Source organism: Rhinolophus sinicus, chromosome 17, assembly GCF_057876585.1.
Source record: "Rhinolophus sinicus isolate RSI-liver-muscle chromosome 17, RSI-T2T, whole genome shotgun sequence".
In the NCBI taxonomy this organism is placed as follows: domain Eukaryota; kingdom Metazoa; phylum Chordata; class Mammalia; order Chiroptera; family Rhinolophidae; genus Rhinolophus; species Rhinolophus sinicus.
In genome coordinates, this window is record NC_142517.1 from 79,766,059 (window position 1) to 79,784,361 (window position 18,303).

The 18,303-nt window shown below is 34.4% G+C and overlaps 1 protein-coding gene across 1 annotated transcript in view; it reads right to left on the reverse strand.

Moving 5' to 3' along the window:
• ADGRG7 (adhesion G protein-coupled receptor G7) overlaps positions 1 to 18,303 on the reverse strand; it is a 72,573-nt gene that overhangs the window by 10,793 nt on the left and 43,477 nt on the right. Inside the window, exons 12-15 of the mRNA XM_019756477.3 lie at positions 14,556 to 14,902; positions 13,777 to 13,873; positions 8,820 to 8,975; positions 6,544 to 6,700 (exon numbers count right to left, since the gene is read on the reverse strand). Coding sequence (XP_019612036.3) covers positions 6,544 to 6,700; positions 8,820 to 8,975; positions 13,777 to 13,873; positions 14,556 to 14,902 — 757 coding nt within the window. The remainder of the gene's footprint in view (positions 1 to 6,543; positions 6,701 to 8,819; positions 8,976 to 13,776; positions 13,874 to 14,555; positions 14,903 to 18,303) is intronic.

The following is an 18,303-nucleotide window of genomic DNA, read 5'->3' on the forward strand; positions in this document are numbered from 1 at the left end:
TATGAATGAAATGTTTTTAAAAAGATCGATGATGAAATATATGCTTGAGATAAGACTCAAGGAATAAAAGCATCTTCAGGCCTATGAAGAATTATGTCATAAAAACAACTTAATAAGGTTCTGCTCCTATTAAATCAACTGTCTTGCAGATAACTCCTATAAGCTCTGGACAAAGTATTTTAAAAACCTACATGAAGACATAGGAAGACACAAAAAACAGTCTGAAACTAGAAGGAGAATGTATACTTGGGAAAAAGGGACATGTACTAGGTAGGTTTCCTGTTTTGTTTTGTTTTTAATATCTTTTAGCGAGAAGGAATATTCTGATCAGCCCCACACAGAATGACTAAACCTGGAGTTGGAATAGGAGTCTTATTCAGTTGAAGGCCCAGAGGACAGGGTTTAGGGCAATCCAGCAGAACCCAGCAGCTGAAAAGTAATGAATAATATCCAGAATATCCAGGAGGAGGTGGTGGGGGGGAGGCTCCAGAGGCTGTATATAAACTCTGCCCAAATCTCTGATTGACCTTTGAACTATAAATTTATGTGGTGGATTCTAAGAAGCCTGGCTAAGGCTAATAGACTAATCAGAGACTTTAGCTGCTCTCTGCCTTAGGGGAGATAGAGTTCAATTTTAGTCCTTCTAAGTCTATTGTATGCTAACTTCACTCTTGGTAGGAATATAGCAGAATGCAGAGATGCTACAGTCTATTACTTATAATACATTATTTGCAATGTCCATAAATCAATCAAAATTAGTAGGCATATGAAGAAACAGGAAAACATGGCCCGTACTAAAGAAAAAAGGCAATCAATGGAGATTCACTGAAATGACCCAGATGTTAGATTTAGCAGACAAGAATTTTTAAGTGCTATTCCAACATGCTTAAGAATGTGAAAGGTACAGTCAATTTTATGGAAAAAGAATCATTAAAAACAATAAAATCGTATCAAAATACATTATTTAGATAAACATCAGTGACATAGTTACAGAAGAGATACAGCAAAGAAACTAATAAAAATGTGTAAATTACAAATATAGAATCATTAGTCATACACCTGAAACTAATATAATGTTATGTCAATTTTACCTCAGTAAAAGACTGTGCAAATATATACACAAAAAAAATGTAAAAGAAAATCACTCATAATGATCCAAAAATTAAGAAATCTAAGCAAAATAAAAAACTATAAAGAATGAGATAAATTATTAAAATAAAAGTAAAATATCTGAAATGAAAACCACTGCATAGGCAAATGAGCAGACTGGAGATGATTAAAGATAAAAATTAAAGTCCTTGAAGATATATCACTATGATAATCCAACCTGATGAATAACAAGAAGGAAGAATTTAAATAGAATGAAGAGAGCTCAGGAACCTGTTAAATGGTCTAACACAATATGAGTCCCAGAAAATGAGAAGAGATTAAATGGGACAGAAAAACTACTTGAAAAAATAATGTTCAAAATGTTCTCAAATTTGATGTAAGATACAAATAACAGATTCAGGGAGCTCAGCAATCCCAAGCAGAATAAATACAAAGGAAATAATACCTGGGCACATCATAGTCAAAATGCTGAAAATCAAAGATAAAGAAAAAATTCTGAAAGCAACCAGAGGAAAATAACACATTATATTCAGGGAAACAAATAATACAAAACACTAAGGATGTCTTAGAAATTGGAGTCAGTTTGTGAAATGAGTTCTTTATAATGTTAAAATAAAAATAAAAATTCCATCGATCCATAGTTCTATATCCAGGGAAAATATCATTCAGGAATGAAAGCAAAATAAAGATGCTTTTAGATAAATGAAAACAGAGAATTTGTCAACAGAAGACATATACTACAAGAAATTCTAAAGGAAACCAGATGAAAATTCAGATTTTCAGAAAGGAATGAAGAACACTAGAAATGGTATATATGTGGGTGAATATAAACACTTCTTCCTCTTGGTTGTCTTAAAATGCATGTCTGTTTAAAGGAAAAACTTATAACACTGCATTGTGAGTTTTATAATGTATGCAGATATAATACATAAGACAACTACAACATAAAGAAAGGGAGGATGATAAGCGAATTTATATTGTTGCAAGTTCTTAGATTTTACTGTAAGTGGTAAAATATTAATTCTAAGTTGACTATGAAAAGTTAAGGATGTATAATATATCTCCAAATCAACCCTCCCAAAATGCCAAGAGATATTGCTTAATAACCAACCAACATACAAATTAAAATGGAAACTCATTAATATTAAAGTTACTCAAAAAAGAGGAAAGGAGAAACAGAGGAATAAAAAAATAGAGTGGCAACAGAAAACAACATGTAAAATGGTAGACATAAATTCACCCATATTAATAATTATATTATCTCTAAATGGATTAAATACTCTAATTAAAAAACAGAGATTGCTAGAATGAATAAAAGGGTAAGACGATCCTATTTGCTGTCTACAAGATGCATACTTTAAATATAAAGGCACAGATAAGTTGAAAATGAGTGGATAAAGACGTATATATCATTCGACCAATATACATCAGAAGGTTGGATATCAGATAAAGTAGACTTCATGACAAAGCGTATTAGCAAAGTTAAAGACAGACATATCCAAAGAATACGGGGTCAATTCATCCAGAGCATATCACAATCATAAATGTATATACATCTAATCACAGCACCTCAAATATATGAAGCAAAAATTGACAAAATTAAAAAGATACTAGACAAATTTACAATTACAGTTAAAGATTCTAACACTCCTCTTTCAGCAATTGAGAGAACCAGACAAAATATTGGTTAGGAATAGAAAATCTGTACAACACTAACAATCACTTTGACCGTACTGACATTTTTAGAACACTACACCCAACAGCTACAGAATACACATTCTTTTCGAGGATAAATGCTTTGTTCTCCAAGATAGACCAACTCATGACCATAAAGCCATTCTTAAAAACTTAGAAGAATTGAAAGAAAAATTTACACACAACTTACCAATACTAAATCACAAAGTTAATAGAAAAATTGAACAGTTCAATAACAAGCAAGACAATTGAATTAGTAATGAGAAACCTTCCAACAAAGAAATTCCCAGGACCAGATGTCTTCACAGGGTGAATTCTATCAAACATTTGAAGAAGAATTAATACTAATCCCTCTCAAACTCTTCCAAAAAATTGAAGAGGAAGGAACACTTCCAAACTCATTTTACGAGGCTAGCATTACCCTGATACCAAAGCCAGATGAGGACACTACAAGAAAAGAAAACTACAGGCCAATATCCCTTGTGAATACAGATGCAAAAATCCTCAACAAAATACTAGCAAATCAAATTCAACAACATATTAAAAGAATCATACAGTGTGATCAAGTGGCATTCATCCCTAGGATGCAAAAATGGTTTAACATACACGAATCAATAAATGTGATACACAACATTAACAGAACGAAATATAAAAATCCTGATCATTTCAATAGATGCAGAAAAAGCATTTGACAGAATTCAACATCCTTTCATGAGAAAAACTCAACAAATTAGGTATAGAAGGAATGGTCCTCAACATAATAAAGGCCATATATGACAAGCCCACAACTAACATACTCAACGGTGAAAAGTTAAAAATCTTTCTTCTAAGATCAGGAACAAGACGAGGCTGCCCGTTCTCATCTCTTTTATTCAACATAGCAGTGGAAGTTCTAGCCAGAGCAATTAAGCAATAAAAATAAATAAAAGACAACCAAATAAGAAAGGAAGAAGAAAAATTATCTCTGTTTGCAGATTACATGATTTTATATACAAAAAAACACACAAAAGATTCCACCAAATAACAGTTAAAACTAATAAATGAATTCAGTAAAGTTACAGGATACAAGATCATATACAGTAATCATTGCATTTCTGTACACTAACAACAAACTATCTGACAAAGAAATTAAGAAAGCAATCCCATTTACAATAGCATCAAAAACAATGAAATCGGAATAAATTTAATCAAGACAGTGAAAGACCTGTACACCTAAAACTATAAGACATTGATGAAACAGACTGAAGAAGATACAAGTAAATATAACGATATTATGTGCTCTTGAATTGGAAAAATTAATATTGTATACTACCCAAAGCAATCTAGAGATTTAATGCAACCCCTACCAAAATTTCAATGACATTTTTCACAGATATAGAAAAAAACTATCCTAAAATTTGCATAAAACCACGAAAGACCCCAATAGCCAAAGCAATTATTAGAAGAACAAACGCAAAAACATCACACTTCCTAACTTCACGCTATATTACAAAGCTATAGTAATCAAAATAGTATGGTGCTGGCAGAAAAAACAGTCACATACACCAGTAGAACAGAATAGAGAGGCCAGACACAAATCCATGAATGTATGGTCAACTAATTTTTGACAAGGGCTCCATGAACACACAATGGGGAAAAGATAATCTCTTCAATAAATGGTGTTGGGAAAACTGGATACATGCAAAAAAATGAAATGACCAGTAACTTACACCACTCACAAAAATTAACTCAAAATGGATGAAAGACTTAAATGTAAGACCTGAAACCATAAAACTCATAGAAGAAAACATTGGGAAAAGGATCTCTTGGCAATGATTTCTTGACTAAGACATCAAAAGCACAAACGACACAAGCTTGTTGCAAAAATAAACAAGGGGGACTAGTCAAACTAAAGAACTTCTGCACAGTAAGGGAAACAATAAATTGAAAAGGCAACCTACAGAATGAGAAAAAATATTTGTGAGTTCTGATAAAGGGTTAATATCCAAACTATATAAGGAACTCATACTACACAATAGAAAGAAGAAGAAAAAACTGAATAACCCAATTTTAAAATGGGCAAAGAACCTGAATAGACATTTTTCCAAAGAAAACATACAAATGGTCAACAGGTACAAGAAAAGGTATAGGAGACATGATACAAAGTAGTGACTGACAAATTATAGCCAGTAGGCTAAATTGGGCTTCTGTTGATTTTGTAAATAAAGTTTTATTGGAACTCAAAAAAGAAAAGAAAAGAAAGAAAAGGTGCTCAACTTCATTAATAACCAAGGAAATGTAAATCAAAACCACAATGAGATGTCACTTCACGACTGTTAGGATGTCTATTACCAGAAAGACAAGAGATGAAAAATGTTGGTGAGGATATGGAGAAAAAGCAACCTTTATACACTTTTGGTGGGAATGTAAATTGGTACAGCCATTATGGAAAATGGTATGGTAATTACTCAAAAAATTAAAACTTGAACTACCATATGATCCAGCAATTTTACTACTGGGTGTGTATCCAAAGGAAGGAAATCAGTATCTTGAAGTGATATATGCACACCCATGTTTATTGCAACATTATCACAATAGCCAATATATGAAACCAAACTGAAAGTCTTTGGATGGATGAATGGGTAAAGAAAATGTTACATATATATCACATTATATAAATATATATTTTTTTCACATTTTTACATATAAATAAATTATATATAAATAAAATGTGATTATACATTAATTATTATATATTATATTACGGTTGAATACTATTCAGCCATAAAATAGAAGGAAAGGAAATCATGCCATTTGCATCAACATGGATGAACGTGGAGGGCATTATGCTAAATGAAATAAGCCAGATAATGACAAACACTGTATGGTGTCACATAAATGTGGGATCTTAAAAAAACAAAAAGCGAATTTTACAGCAACAGAATAGAATAGCAGTTACCAAGGACTGCAAGGAGGAGGAAATGCGTTAGTGTAGGTCAAAGAATACAAGTTTTCAGGTATAAGTAGAATAAGTCCTGAAGATCTAATATACAGCATGGTGACTCTAATTAATAAGATGATATAGTACACTTCAAAATTGCTGAGTAATTAAGCATTCTCACCACACACACAAAAAAAAATTAACTACCATTATGTGATGTGATAGATTGTATATCTTTACAATTGTACAGTGTGATGATTTGATACACATAGGTATGTTGAATTATTGCTAAGATAAAAATAATTAACAATCATATTTGTCAATTATTTCCAATTAGTCTGCAATAAAGTTTTTTAAGATAAAATTAATAAAAATTATACAAAATTTTAAAAAGAGAGAGAAATAAAAAATTCAGCCAATCCCATATGGGTCCGAGCTCCAGCAATACCTGTAACATTGTCCATACCAACCCAGTGAGGAGCTGCTATTACACGGAGAGAACCTGTCACATGGGAGAAAAGGAAAGGAAGTGTTTCCCATGCTATTTGCTTGACAAAATCTCTTCTGCTCGGGAAAGAGGGACTAACGTGGCCCAATCTTATTGCAGTTATATTATATGTACTTCAGCCCAGGAAAGAACATAGTAGGTAAGTCATAAAGAGTTTTCCTTTGTCTTTTCTCCAAGTATATTAAAAATAGAATCTCCTAAAGGTAAGCGATGACCTTCAGGAAACTTTAAAAGGAGAAAACTTTGGTTCAGGGTGGTGCCATCTCCACCACTGCATGTTCTGCTTCTTTTAGACTAATCCACACCATACCTGAGTAGTGTTGAGTATGCAGAATATATAGCTGAAGATAATCCTGATGTTATCATTATCAATTAGCATAAAGTATGCCAGAATCCAGGTAATTCCAAAAACGACTGCAATAGATAACGTGCTAAGAATCTTCTTAAGTGATGAATTCTTTTTTGTGCTAGGTAAGAAAAAGCAAAAAAGAAAATATGGTTTATTCAGTTTTTATTTATTGATATCATTGTTACCCTCCTATTGAGAATACATATTCAGCTGCCTACATACACTATTCATTTAATAATATTATACCTCAGGTGGTAAAACAATGTTAGCTAGACCTATGTCACTCTGGGTAAAATCTGATTTAGAAAGCTTTATTAAGAAATACAGTGATACCTGCTTAAAAACTCAGGCATAAACAGTTCCTTAAATATTACTAAGGCAAATTTCACAAGGAATCAACTTTTTCTTTGGAATAGAATTTTATTTTAGTGATTATTACTACTGGACCAGCCAGTGAGAAATTTCCTTTCTGAGCATCTGGGACCTTCCTTCCCATGCTGTAGGTTGATACGGAAATGAAAGGTTATTAAGGTGCAGAGTGATATTCTTCACTGCCGTGCTAAGTCTATATTCGTGTAATCTGGCCTCAATTATATGACTTACTTTGACCAGTGAGACATTAGCAATTGTTCACAAGCAGAGGCTCAAAAGCATTTTGCTCATAGAAAGCAGAAGGCAGAGTTTGCCTTCTCTTATTGCTCTTTGGAACCCTGCGACCGCTATGGTAAGAAGCCTGGACTGGTTTATGGAGATATGAGACCACATGAAGGAGAGATGAGTTTTCCCAACTGAGCAGGTCCCACTCAAGACCAACCAACCACTAACCACCATGCATGAAAGTGAGTTATCCTAGATCATCCATCCACTTTCACACCAGCCAAAACCAGAACAACTACCCAACCAACACTCAAGCTTATGACAAATAATAAATATTTGTCATTCTAAGCCATTAAGTTTTGGGGTGGTTTGTTATACAACAAAAGCTAACTGATACAAGGAAGACAATTTGTTAAACAATTAAGTTGTAACCCACTTTTTGTTGTAACTAAGCCAATTTAAGAACCATGAGCTATCAGTCAAAGTTTTGAAATACAAGTTCGGTTGATGTCTGTGGTCAAAATGATATTGTTTTGTATAAAAGAAATATAACCTAATTTGCAATTATGCTAAGGAGAATTCACCAAGATTTTCCTGCATTGCTAATAAAACATAGGTTTAAATGATTATCAGTGATAATCTTTTCCCCATATTTCTTCTCAAATAGACTACATTACAGTATCATTCTTATAAAAAAGATGATACTTATTCTTGATCAGAAAAGCGCATATTTAAGTTTATATTCTTACTAATGATGGTTTTGTCACCCATCTATTCATACCAAATGGATTCATTTGGTGACCACCAAAGCTCACAGATGTGTTTCTCGTAAATCCATGTGGGTTAACTACAGTTTTGTAGAATTAAACCTGAATTTATAGTCTCATTAGCACTGTGTCTTAACTAATTCATATTGTGGGAGATTGTGGGGGGATGGATGTATGTGTTTAATAGTTCCTGTTTTTTGTCTCTTCCACTGAAAGCTTTTCCTGTACATCAGGGGTGACAAGGAAAATGTTTATTGGTGTCAGAAAGGTTACAGAAAAGAGAGAAGCAGTCCACATGGGAACTGATAAGGCAGAAAGTACATGCCCTATTTGCAGGGAATGTGAGCTTAACATTGCCAGATGTTCCAACTTTTTCAAGAGAAAACACAGTTTTAAGTGAACTCTCCCAATTTTTATAAATTTGCAACTAATTTTTAAAAAATGTAAAGCCATTATGTGATTCAAGTAATCATATAAAATATAGTCTACAGCTACTAGTTTGCAAAATGAAAATACAGGGACCAAGATCTATTCACAACACTTTCATTTCTTTAGTTATTCAAATCTGATGTCTTGAATATTTGGGATTGAGGGAGAAAAGCTTTTCCTGGAAGTCTTTGGGTTTAGTTTGCAGTTGGGTTCACAAAAATGTGTTACGTAGTGCAGTAGACCCATATTTTAGCAGTGATGTTGGAAGATGAAATGATCCACTTTCTGAAACAAAGTTTAAGAGATAATCTGTCCTGCAAACCATCTGTTCCTGCCATTGTTCTAAGTCTGAAAACTCTTCTAGGAACTGTGGATGTATTGCAGTGCTGTATTATGTGAGAGATGAGTCATGCCCGGCAGTTTCCTATTTACTGGGAATCTTACCTTGTCAGATTCTCGTTACTCTTCCAGAGCACTTTGACGAGGATGACAATAAACATGACAACATTGCTGATGAGGATAATGGTCACAGGTAGAATGAATGCCCACAACCAGGGGCTTTTTATAAAATTTTTGCCCTGTGGAATTGCCAGCCAGCAGCTATGAAGAGAAAAGAAATGATTTCAGAAGATTAAGCATGGTATACATGTTGTTTCCTCATGTTATCAACATTATTGACATTCGTTTGACAGGAAGACATTAGCCCTTTGTATTCTATATATTTAAGACGACTTTCAAAAATTCACCTGCTAGAAATATGTTGGTACTGCCATATTTCTCTCTGAGACACGATGGGCTAGTGGAAAGAAAATAGGGTTTTGAATCAGGGAGTCCTGAATGGAAATGTCACTGTCTTTCACTTACTAGGTATCTGACTTCAGGAAAGTTATTGTTTTATTTTATTTATGAATATATAGCACATTCAGATGGCTCAAAATTTAAAAGGTACAAATCATCAGAGAGACAACATCCCTTCCTGTCACCATCCAGTCACCTAGTCTGTCTCCAGTCGTAATTCGCATTTCTTTTGTATTCTTCCAGATTTATGCTATATATACACCAACACATGTATATATTTTTTCTGATTTTTAAACAGATGATAACTTCTATGCCTTACTTAAGAACATGTCTTGGAGATCATTCCATCTCAGAATATAAAGATTGTCCTCATTATTTTTAGAACTGCATATTATCCCATCATTTTGTTATACCATAAAGTAATTAAACAGTGCCTTAGTAAATAGGCATTGTTTTAAATTAAATGTTTAAAAAATATTTGAGTAGTTATTTAACCTCATTGCATTGTTTTTGTTTTGTTTTTGCTATTTGTGGTGATGGGTTTGGTGGTGTTTTCTTCTTATCTGTGAGGTATAGTGATCATCTCATGGCTTTGCTTAAGAATTAATTCATTCATTTAATAAATATTTAAAGAGCACATTCTATGTGCCAGACAGTGTTCTAGATACCAGGATATTAGCAGTGAACCAAAAACCAAAACTCCCTTCTTTAGTGAATTTATTCTAGGTCAAATAAATTGATAAAACTAACAAATAAATGAAATCCGTACTGTGTCAGATGGTGACAAGAGCTGTGGAGGAAAAATAAAGCAGGTAATGAGGGTAGGTGTACTGTATGTGTGTAAGGGGGTCATTTTAAACACAGTGGTCAAGAAAAGCCTTATGGAAAAGAGTGCTATTTGAGCATCGATCGGAAGTAGATGAGGGGGAAGGGGATTCCAGGCAGAAGGAACAGCAAGTACAAAGGCCCTGAGTTGAGAGTTTAAGGAACCGTAAAGAGGCTAGAGTGGCTAGAACAGAGTAGATGGGTTTAGTGAAAAGATGTAAATTATTTCAGGCTTTATAGATGATTACATGCACTCCTGCCAAAAAAGAAATTTCACACAATCTGTCTTCAGTTTTAAAAGTATTGCTCTAGTTAGATGCAAAGAGAAGAGAAGGGCACATGCAAAAGTGAGAAATCAGCTAGAAATCTATTGCAATTAGCTGGTGGCTTGGACCAGGAGAAGAGATGTTATGAAATAGTCTGGTCCCAGATATATTTATAAGTAAAGCAAAAGAATTTATTGATAGGATGGGTGTGAGATGTAGGAGAATTAAAGAGGTCTTTGGCCTGAGTATCTGGAAAAATGGAATACCGTTAACTGAGATGGGGATGATGGGAAGAGCAGTGTGGGAGGGATGACCAGGAGATGTCCTGTTACACAGCCAACTACAAGCGTTAGGTAGGCCTTGGGGTTTTAATGTGAGAAGCCCTAGCACATATTTGTCATTCAATTAATGCATGTTTTCTTTCCCCTGCAGGTAAAACACCATTATTATATATGCTGAAGGATTTATAAGTTGTTTTGCTTTGGAATGTTGTTATAATTTAAATGATTACAAATCATATTTCTAATCTGAATGATCCATGGGAAAACTGGAATAATATTCAAGTCTTAGTAATGAATTAAAAAATGAAAAGAAGTATCTCCAACTCATTAATACATAGACTAAGTCCATCCCTAAATAAAATGGTGAGAGTGAGAAAGTTGATCTTCAGAACTTCTAGCTTCCCTTTCCTTCATCTGTAACTGGAGGATGACCCTCCTGCCATTCTCTATCTCACAGTTCCCTACACAGAAGAAATAGGAGGGCGCTTGGCTAAGGATTTAATGATATCCTGCTGGGAAGTACTTTCAAATCTCAAGAAGCTTCTTCGGTAACTAACCAAGTGGCCATCCAAAGTTGTAAAGATTTTGTAGGGCATCCGATGGACACTTGTCTTATTAGGGAGACCACTTCAGGGACGGTGTAGATGCCTAATCACTGCACTGTACACCTGAAGCTGAAGCTGAATAATAATGAATATCAACTATAATTATATACATAGTCACAAGAAGTGGAGTACAGCATAAGGAATAGAGGCAGTGGAAATGTAACGGCTGTGTGCGATGTCAGAGGGGTAGTAGATTGGGGGAGGGGGGTTATCACTTTGTGAGGGGTGTAAATGTCTAACTATTACATTGTTTTGTACACCTGAAACTATTAATAAAAATAATAATAAAGTAAAATAAAATAAAATTTTTTAAAAAGTTTTAAATAAAAAAACATGAACACATTTGTTATCCAGGCAGCCTAAAGAAACACAATTTTAAAAGGGAGGACAGGATCGAGAAAGAAAATGAGCAAACCAAATCTGTTGGATAAAGGCAGACTTGTAAGTTATGAAACAAATAGACAAATATTTATCCTTATCTGTATGAGTCTTGAGTTGTTTAAAACTTTAGACAATACAATTTCTGAGAATTACCATTTATACTATAGACATAGGTGCATGTGTGTGCACGTGCCTGTGTGTGTGTATGTGCGTGTGTGTGTACAAACGTCTATCATATTCCTCAGTTACCTCACACTGAGGGCAGGTGGTGGGTGAGACCTGGAAGGGAAATAGGTTTGGATACCATGGTCATCGAGAAGTGGGCACTAGGAGAGGGCGCCTTATCCCCTCTATCCTTTGTACTACTTGGAGAGAGTTGTGCTGGATTTGTTCTCACCTTAGCCTCTTCTTTTGTTATTCTGAATTCAGTAACTCAGATTTTGAGAAATAACTGCTGAGGAGAGCAATGAATCCTGCAGTGAGACAAACTGTTGTAGGTGTGGAGTGGGATTTCTACAATTGAGATTGGAGAGAGTCACACGGTTGAGGTTGATCTGAAAAACAGCCATGGATGTGAGGTCTGGAGAGCATGATATGGACCTCAGATAAAGTGTGTAACTCCTTGGTGATTTTGCCATGAAGACAGCTTTAGCATATACAGCATACACTTTCCCCACCATGCATTACAATTTCCCATGATTACCTCAACCCTTCAGGAAAGTCTGAAAACAGCCTATATGATGATAGTACAGAGAACAGGGGGCTAGAGCATTAAAGAGGGGTGTGGCTTACCCTGCAGTCACCTCTTAATTGGGTGCTTGCAGAGACAGCAGTGTTTCAGAGGAACGGGGTAGGGGTTGCAGGGATCACTGGCAGAGCTGGGCGCAGTGGGGGAGAGCATGGGATACCCAGCGCAATTGCTGGGAGGATATCTCAGGAAAACAAAACAAAACAAAATCCTGCCTATTTCTAAATACATCCTGAAGAAATGTGACTCTTGATGCCTGTGTATAGGGTGGAACAAGGGGGAGAAGGATCTAAGAGGAGGCAGATATCCATTTTACACATCCTTTCCTCTCTTCCCAACTTCTCTTATGATCAGTCACTTAGTATCTTCCCCAATATCTAATGCTGTACTCAGGAAAGAATCTGCTCTCACTTGTTTATAGCTCAGTGTGAATAAATTGAAGACAGTTGGCTTCTTTCTCCTGAAGGTTTTTATAGGAGTAGGTCTAGCCCTGTCTTGGGTTAGGGTAGGAAATTAATAATGCAATTTAAAATGAATTACTTCTTCCACAAGACATTTGCATCTTATCCTGATCTTTAATGGTGGAATTAAAATTTTTAAACTCATTAAAGATGCTTAACCTTAATTAAATGAGAAAACAGTGCCTGGAGCATTTGACTCCTAAAATCAAGCCAGGTAGGTAGCCTCCTACTCTACAGCTGGGCATGGTCAGCCCTGGAAATATGTAAGCACCCTAACACCACAGCCTTCCTTCCTTTGGGTGTACGTGTACATTTCCAAGAGTTTTATTTTCGTTTGAGTTTGTTTGGGTCTTATGGTGGAATCTGGGGATAAGAATGGTTGGATTATAAAATGAGAAGGGAGGATAAAGATTAGTTGCTGTTCAGTAGCAGAAATCCATGTAAAGGGTTCAGTTCAGCTTTCTTCTCTCCTTCCCCACATAAAAAGCAAACACCATGTAATCAGGTACTTCCATTATTAAATTAGTTATTCATGCTGGAGTCACGAGGAAAATTTGTTATGTGTGATAAATCATCATGAAATATCCATTATAATCATACAAACATAGAATTGGCTCATAAGCATGGAAAGTGCTCTTCAAATTATGAAGTATTTTCCTATTTGTTTGACCCCTCACAGTAACCCCTGAGCAGGCATTACTATTATTGTTATTCCCATTTTGAGAGGAGAAAAATAAGGGATTACTAAGGATCATACCTACTGTGTCTTACGATTTTTCAGACTTAGTAAAAGAGGACAAATTTAATATAAGAAAGTTCAAATTTATAAATTTAGAAGGTAATTAGTTGCTTTACAAAAGGGTTATCAAAGGAGATTTTCATGTCACCATATTTAAAATATGTGTTCCTTGAGAATACTTAAAATACGACAATTATAAAGTGAGATTCATATGTACAGTCATACTTAGACTCAACATCACTAAATAGTTACACTCTTATATCAAAGAAATGGGCATTTTAAAAAATATAAACTCACATTGCCTCTTGCCGATAGTGTAACTCCCACTCTGGATCAGTAAAATGCAGAGAAAAAATAATTCCCACTGTCATAGCCACCACTATAGCTGGGACTCCTAGGTAATAAAGAGATGCATAGAATTAATAATTTACACAAGACTGGGATTAATTATGAAAGACCATAAATGAATTATACATCTAACCCTTTTCGGGATCTGTTATTCTTTCCACTACAGACAATGCATTAAATGATCCTACGGATGTAAGTCAACCTTGGGCAAAATTTTTGTGTTTTCCTTTCCCTTTTAGTGTTGGCTATACATACAAATCCTACACTACTTGTGATTTCTTTGTAACTCTGACCATTCTTAAATAGCCTAATTCCTTTGTCACTTGAATAAATTTAAATTTAGTTGTCACTAAAACAATTCTTTGCTGGAACCCAATAAATTTTTCAAATTATTTTTCTTAAAGAGTTACCCTAATTTTCTTTCTTAAACATTTCTTTTAAGTAGTCAGAAAGTTACTTGTGGGCTAAATCTCCAACCAAGTTAATAGAGATGTTAAAGGAATTTAACATCTTGAAGTAAGCTTATGACGTATCGACTACAGCTGACTTGATCCATCTGCCTCCTTCACAGGAGTCTAAGCTACTAGGCAAAGGGTACTCTTCCTGCTTTTCCATCTCCCTTACCTCAAGGCCTCCTACTATTAGACCTTCCTTCAATAGGTGTTTGTTTAAATTAAATGACTTCAACAAAATTAAATTCCTGAGTAAGTGGGGAAGCAAACACTTACCCCATCCAATTAAAGAGATGTAAAGAATGAATCGTCGAGGAAGAGGCTTCATGGCCCTAATTAGAAGGAAATAGAGCTGTGCAGCACTGAGTCCAGTCCAGGTAAATGTCACTAACAGAAAATAGTGCAGCAAGGCAGCAATCACCGTGCACTTGGGATTTGTGGTGGCAGTAATGTCTTGTTTGAATACTGTATTATCCTTAGAATCCAAATCATTGGTGTCATTACCACTTTTATTTAAGGTCTTATTGGAGTTTTCAATTCCAAACACGAAAAGGAGGTTGAAAATCAACATTGATGTGCACAGACTGACAAATACCCAGGTTACTGAGGTTTTTCTGACTTTCCTGAAAATAAATAAGTAAATATAAATAAATTAAATAAATAAATAAATGCAAAATATACACTCTAGTGAACTTGTGAGGGAACAAAGGAATGTTACTGTCCAATGTCAACCCAGCTCATAGCCCAGTGGGCCAGCTGGTAAATCTACCTTCTCAACTATACCAGAAAAGCATACTTCCTCTAATATCATTTCCACAAGGAAGTGAGTTAGGGAAAACAGGTTGATACATCCTTTCTTGAAACTGTGTTCTAATCAAAGGTGATAACTTTTCTCCAGGGTGGCCCCCAGTGAACTCCACTTCCTGATATTTATGCCTTGTGTGGTCTCCTCTCAGGGTTGGCCTGTGACTTGTTTTTTTTTTTTTTTTTTTTTTTTTTTCCTTTTAAGTTCTTTTTTTTCCTTTTTGGTGATACACTTTTTTTTTTTTTTTTTTTTTTTAAATTAAATTTATTGGGGTGACAATTGTTAGTAAAATTACATAGATTTCAGGTGTACAATTCTGTATTACATCATCTATAAATCCCATTGTATGTTCATCACCCAGAGTCAGTTCTTCCATCACCATATATTTGATCTGTGACTTGTTTTAACTAACAGAATACAGCAGAAGGCCTGGAAGATAGGGCCAGCTTATCCTTTGGACACAATAGTGCTTAGGGCCTACAATACTTTTATGGCCTACATCAATGTTTTAACTCTTTTTAAAACCAGAAGAAAACAAAAAGTGAAACTTTAGGTCAAAGAAAAAAATTTTTAGCATATAATATTAATATATTCATCTTTATACCAATGCAGTCATAAAATATAATTTTTATCCTTTTTTAGGAGGAAGAGTCTCAGAAAGGCAAAGTGCCTGCCTAGGGCCTGTGGAAGTCATAACAAGCTTGCCCTTTTGTGTCCCTGTGAGTTCTGAGTCACCATGCAAAATTCCTCGTGGAAATGCTCTGAAACTACATCCAGAGAAAGACCCAGTTGTCGCGGCATCCCAGCTGAGCCTCCAGGTGACTCCAACCCCAGCCACCACCTGACTGAAGTCTCACAGGAGACCCTAAGCGATACCAACAGAAGAACCATCCAGCTGAGCCCAGTCAAACCACAAAATCATTACCAATAACAAATTGATGTTTTAAGTCTCTAAGTTTTAGGGCAGTTTTTTATACTGCAATAGATGATAACATCTCTAGATTTGCAAGCACATACAAAATCTATCTATAGAAAGGCTCTAAATGGATTTTTAAATTTTTCAAGATAGAAAACTATTGCACATTAGTAGATGAACCCATGTGCAAATGTAGAGAAAAAGTCTTGAGTTTTTAAAAGTATTTTATGTTAAAAATCATGTATAGACTTTTAAAATCATGTATGAATTTTAAAACAATAAAGCCCAATATAATTTTAACTGATTTTATAATTTTATGTAGTAAGTTTAAAACAAAATGGTATAAGGTTTTAGCTTACATTACATTTAAAAAGTGAGGCTCCCATACACACTTTAAATTAAGCAAAAATATTTAAAATTTGTTAAATGGCCTATTGCTACTAATGATATTGTTCACAATTTGAGTAGACTATTGATGACTATCCCTGTGAATGGCTTACACTCAACAAAATTTCACATGTGTCTTTTCTGTAAGACATTGCAGAGCCCTATTTCCATGGAGTATTAACAAAGACTAGTGTTTCAAGAACCACACTTTGGGAAATATTTGCTGATAGTCAAATTGTCAAGATATTCTAAATGGGCCTTTTAATGTCAAATATGCCTGAGGACTGTCCCTTCATTGGAAGATATAATTCTGGGTGTAAAACCAAGTGCTCTTTAAAACTGGTTTTCGTTTTCTTTTTACAAACGATTTTGCTAGAAAAGAACAGCTTTCTTTCATTTTGTCTGCAAGCTGGCATTGTTTAACAGTAGTCTTCAGAAGGAAATGAGATGTAGAGATGAGACAGAGATAGAGATGTAGAGATGAGAGAGAGAGAGAGAGAGAGAGAGAGACATAGAGAAAGAGAGAGAGAGAGAGACAGAGAGAGATATCTGTGGTGTCCCATGTGTGTATTTTCAGATTGGCAGAAATCCAAGGTTGCCCTTAATTATGTTGATCTCAAGTGTGAGGCTTGATACTCTTTTTACTGTGCATGTATTGTTTTCCTTAATGTTTAAGGGCAGACATATCCTTAAATCCCCTCTAATGACATATTACAGTTCTCTGTATGCTATGGTATACTATTAATGAAAGTTATAAAATCTTCACCCACTACCATCTAAACCCTTCTAGATTTTTCTGACTACAAGGCCTCTTGGAATAACTATTTCCCTAAGTTTATTACTATGCTTAAAGTTCTAACATCTTCAAGTACCTCTCTATTTGTAATGTCCCAGAATTTAATGAACAAGTCTATTTGCTGACTATGATTTAACATTCCATCATGATGCTTCTCAGTCTTTGGATTTCCACACTGAATAAAAAACATATATTTAAATAGAACTCTGTCCATCCTCTTGATATTTTAATTGAGATTTTATGGATTGTGCAAAATTTCATTAAGTCTTTTGAAAGGCTTAATGACTAGAACTGCAAAAAGTATTCAAAAAGTCTTTCGATACAAAGGTAAAATTAGTTTCTAATTTTTCTCCAATTTCAAACATAAATTATAATCCACAGAATAGGTTATTTTTCAAAGAGTCTGGCTCTTCTGTATATTAGCATATTCTGTGCATTATTACATGCACAGAAATATATAATATTATATATAATATATACAAAATATAAAATTATATGTATGTTATATGTAATAATAATAAGATGCTATCATAGTATTTATATGGGAACCTGCCCATGAACAAAGAAAATTATTTGATTCAAGATTTTAAAATCAATATAATTTTGTTTTTGTTTCCTGATGAGTTTTTAGTGACATCTATGGCAGCACAATTGTGCTAAGAAATGTGTCGATAGAGGATGCAAAAAAAAAAAAAAAAAAAATCAGATGACAATTGGAAGGAGTGAGATTTTAGGCAAAGAAACTAGTTATTCATATATGAACAAATTATTCATATAAGATCAAATAATTGTCTGTTCAAGTATGGTGATGGTAGAAATACAAATGAAAAGACAAATATAAGAGACATTTCTTTTTGTATGACAGGCCTGTAATTACATCATATGCCATTTTCCTTCAAGCTACTCAGCACAGTTTGTCATCATATGTTTATTTTTGTATATATCTGTATAACATTTGTCTTCCTTTCTGAAAATGTAAATACCATGAGCGATAGAAGCTTTCCTGTCTTGTTCACAGTTTTGTATTCAGTCCTCCCCTGGTGCTTGGCCGATAGTCAGCACTCAGTATAAAGAGACTCATTCATTGAGTGTGAAAGATAAAGAAAAGGAATCAGAAAGA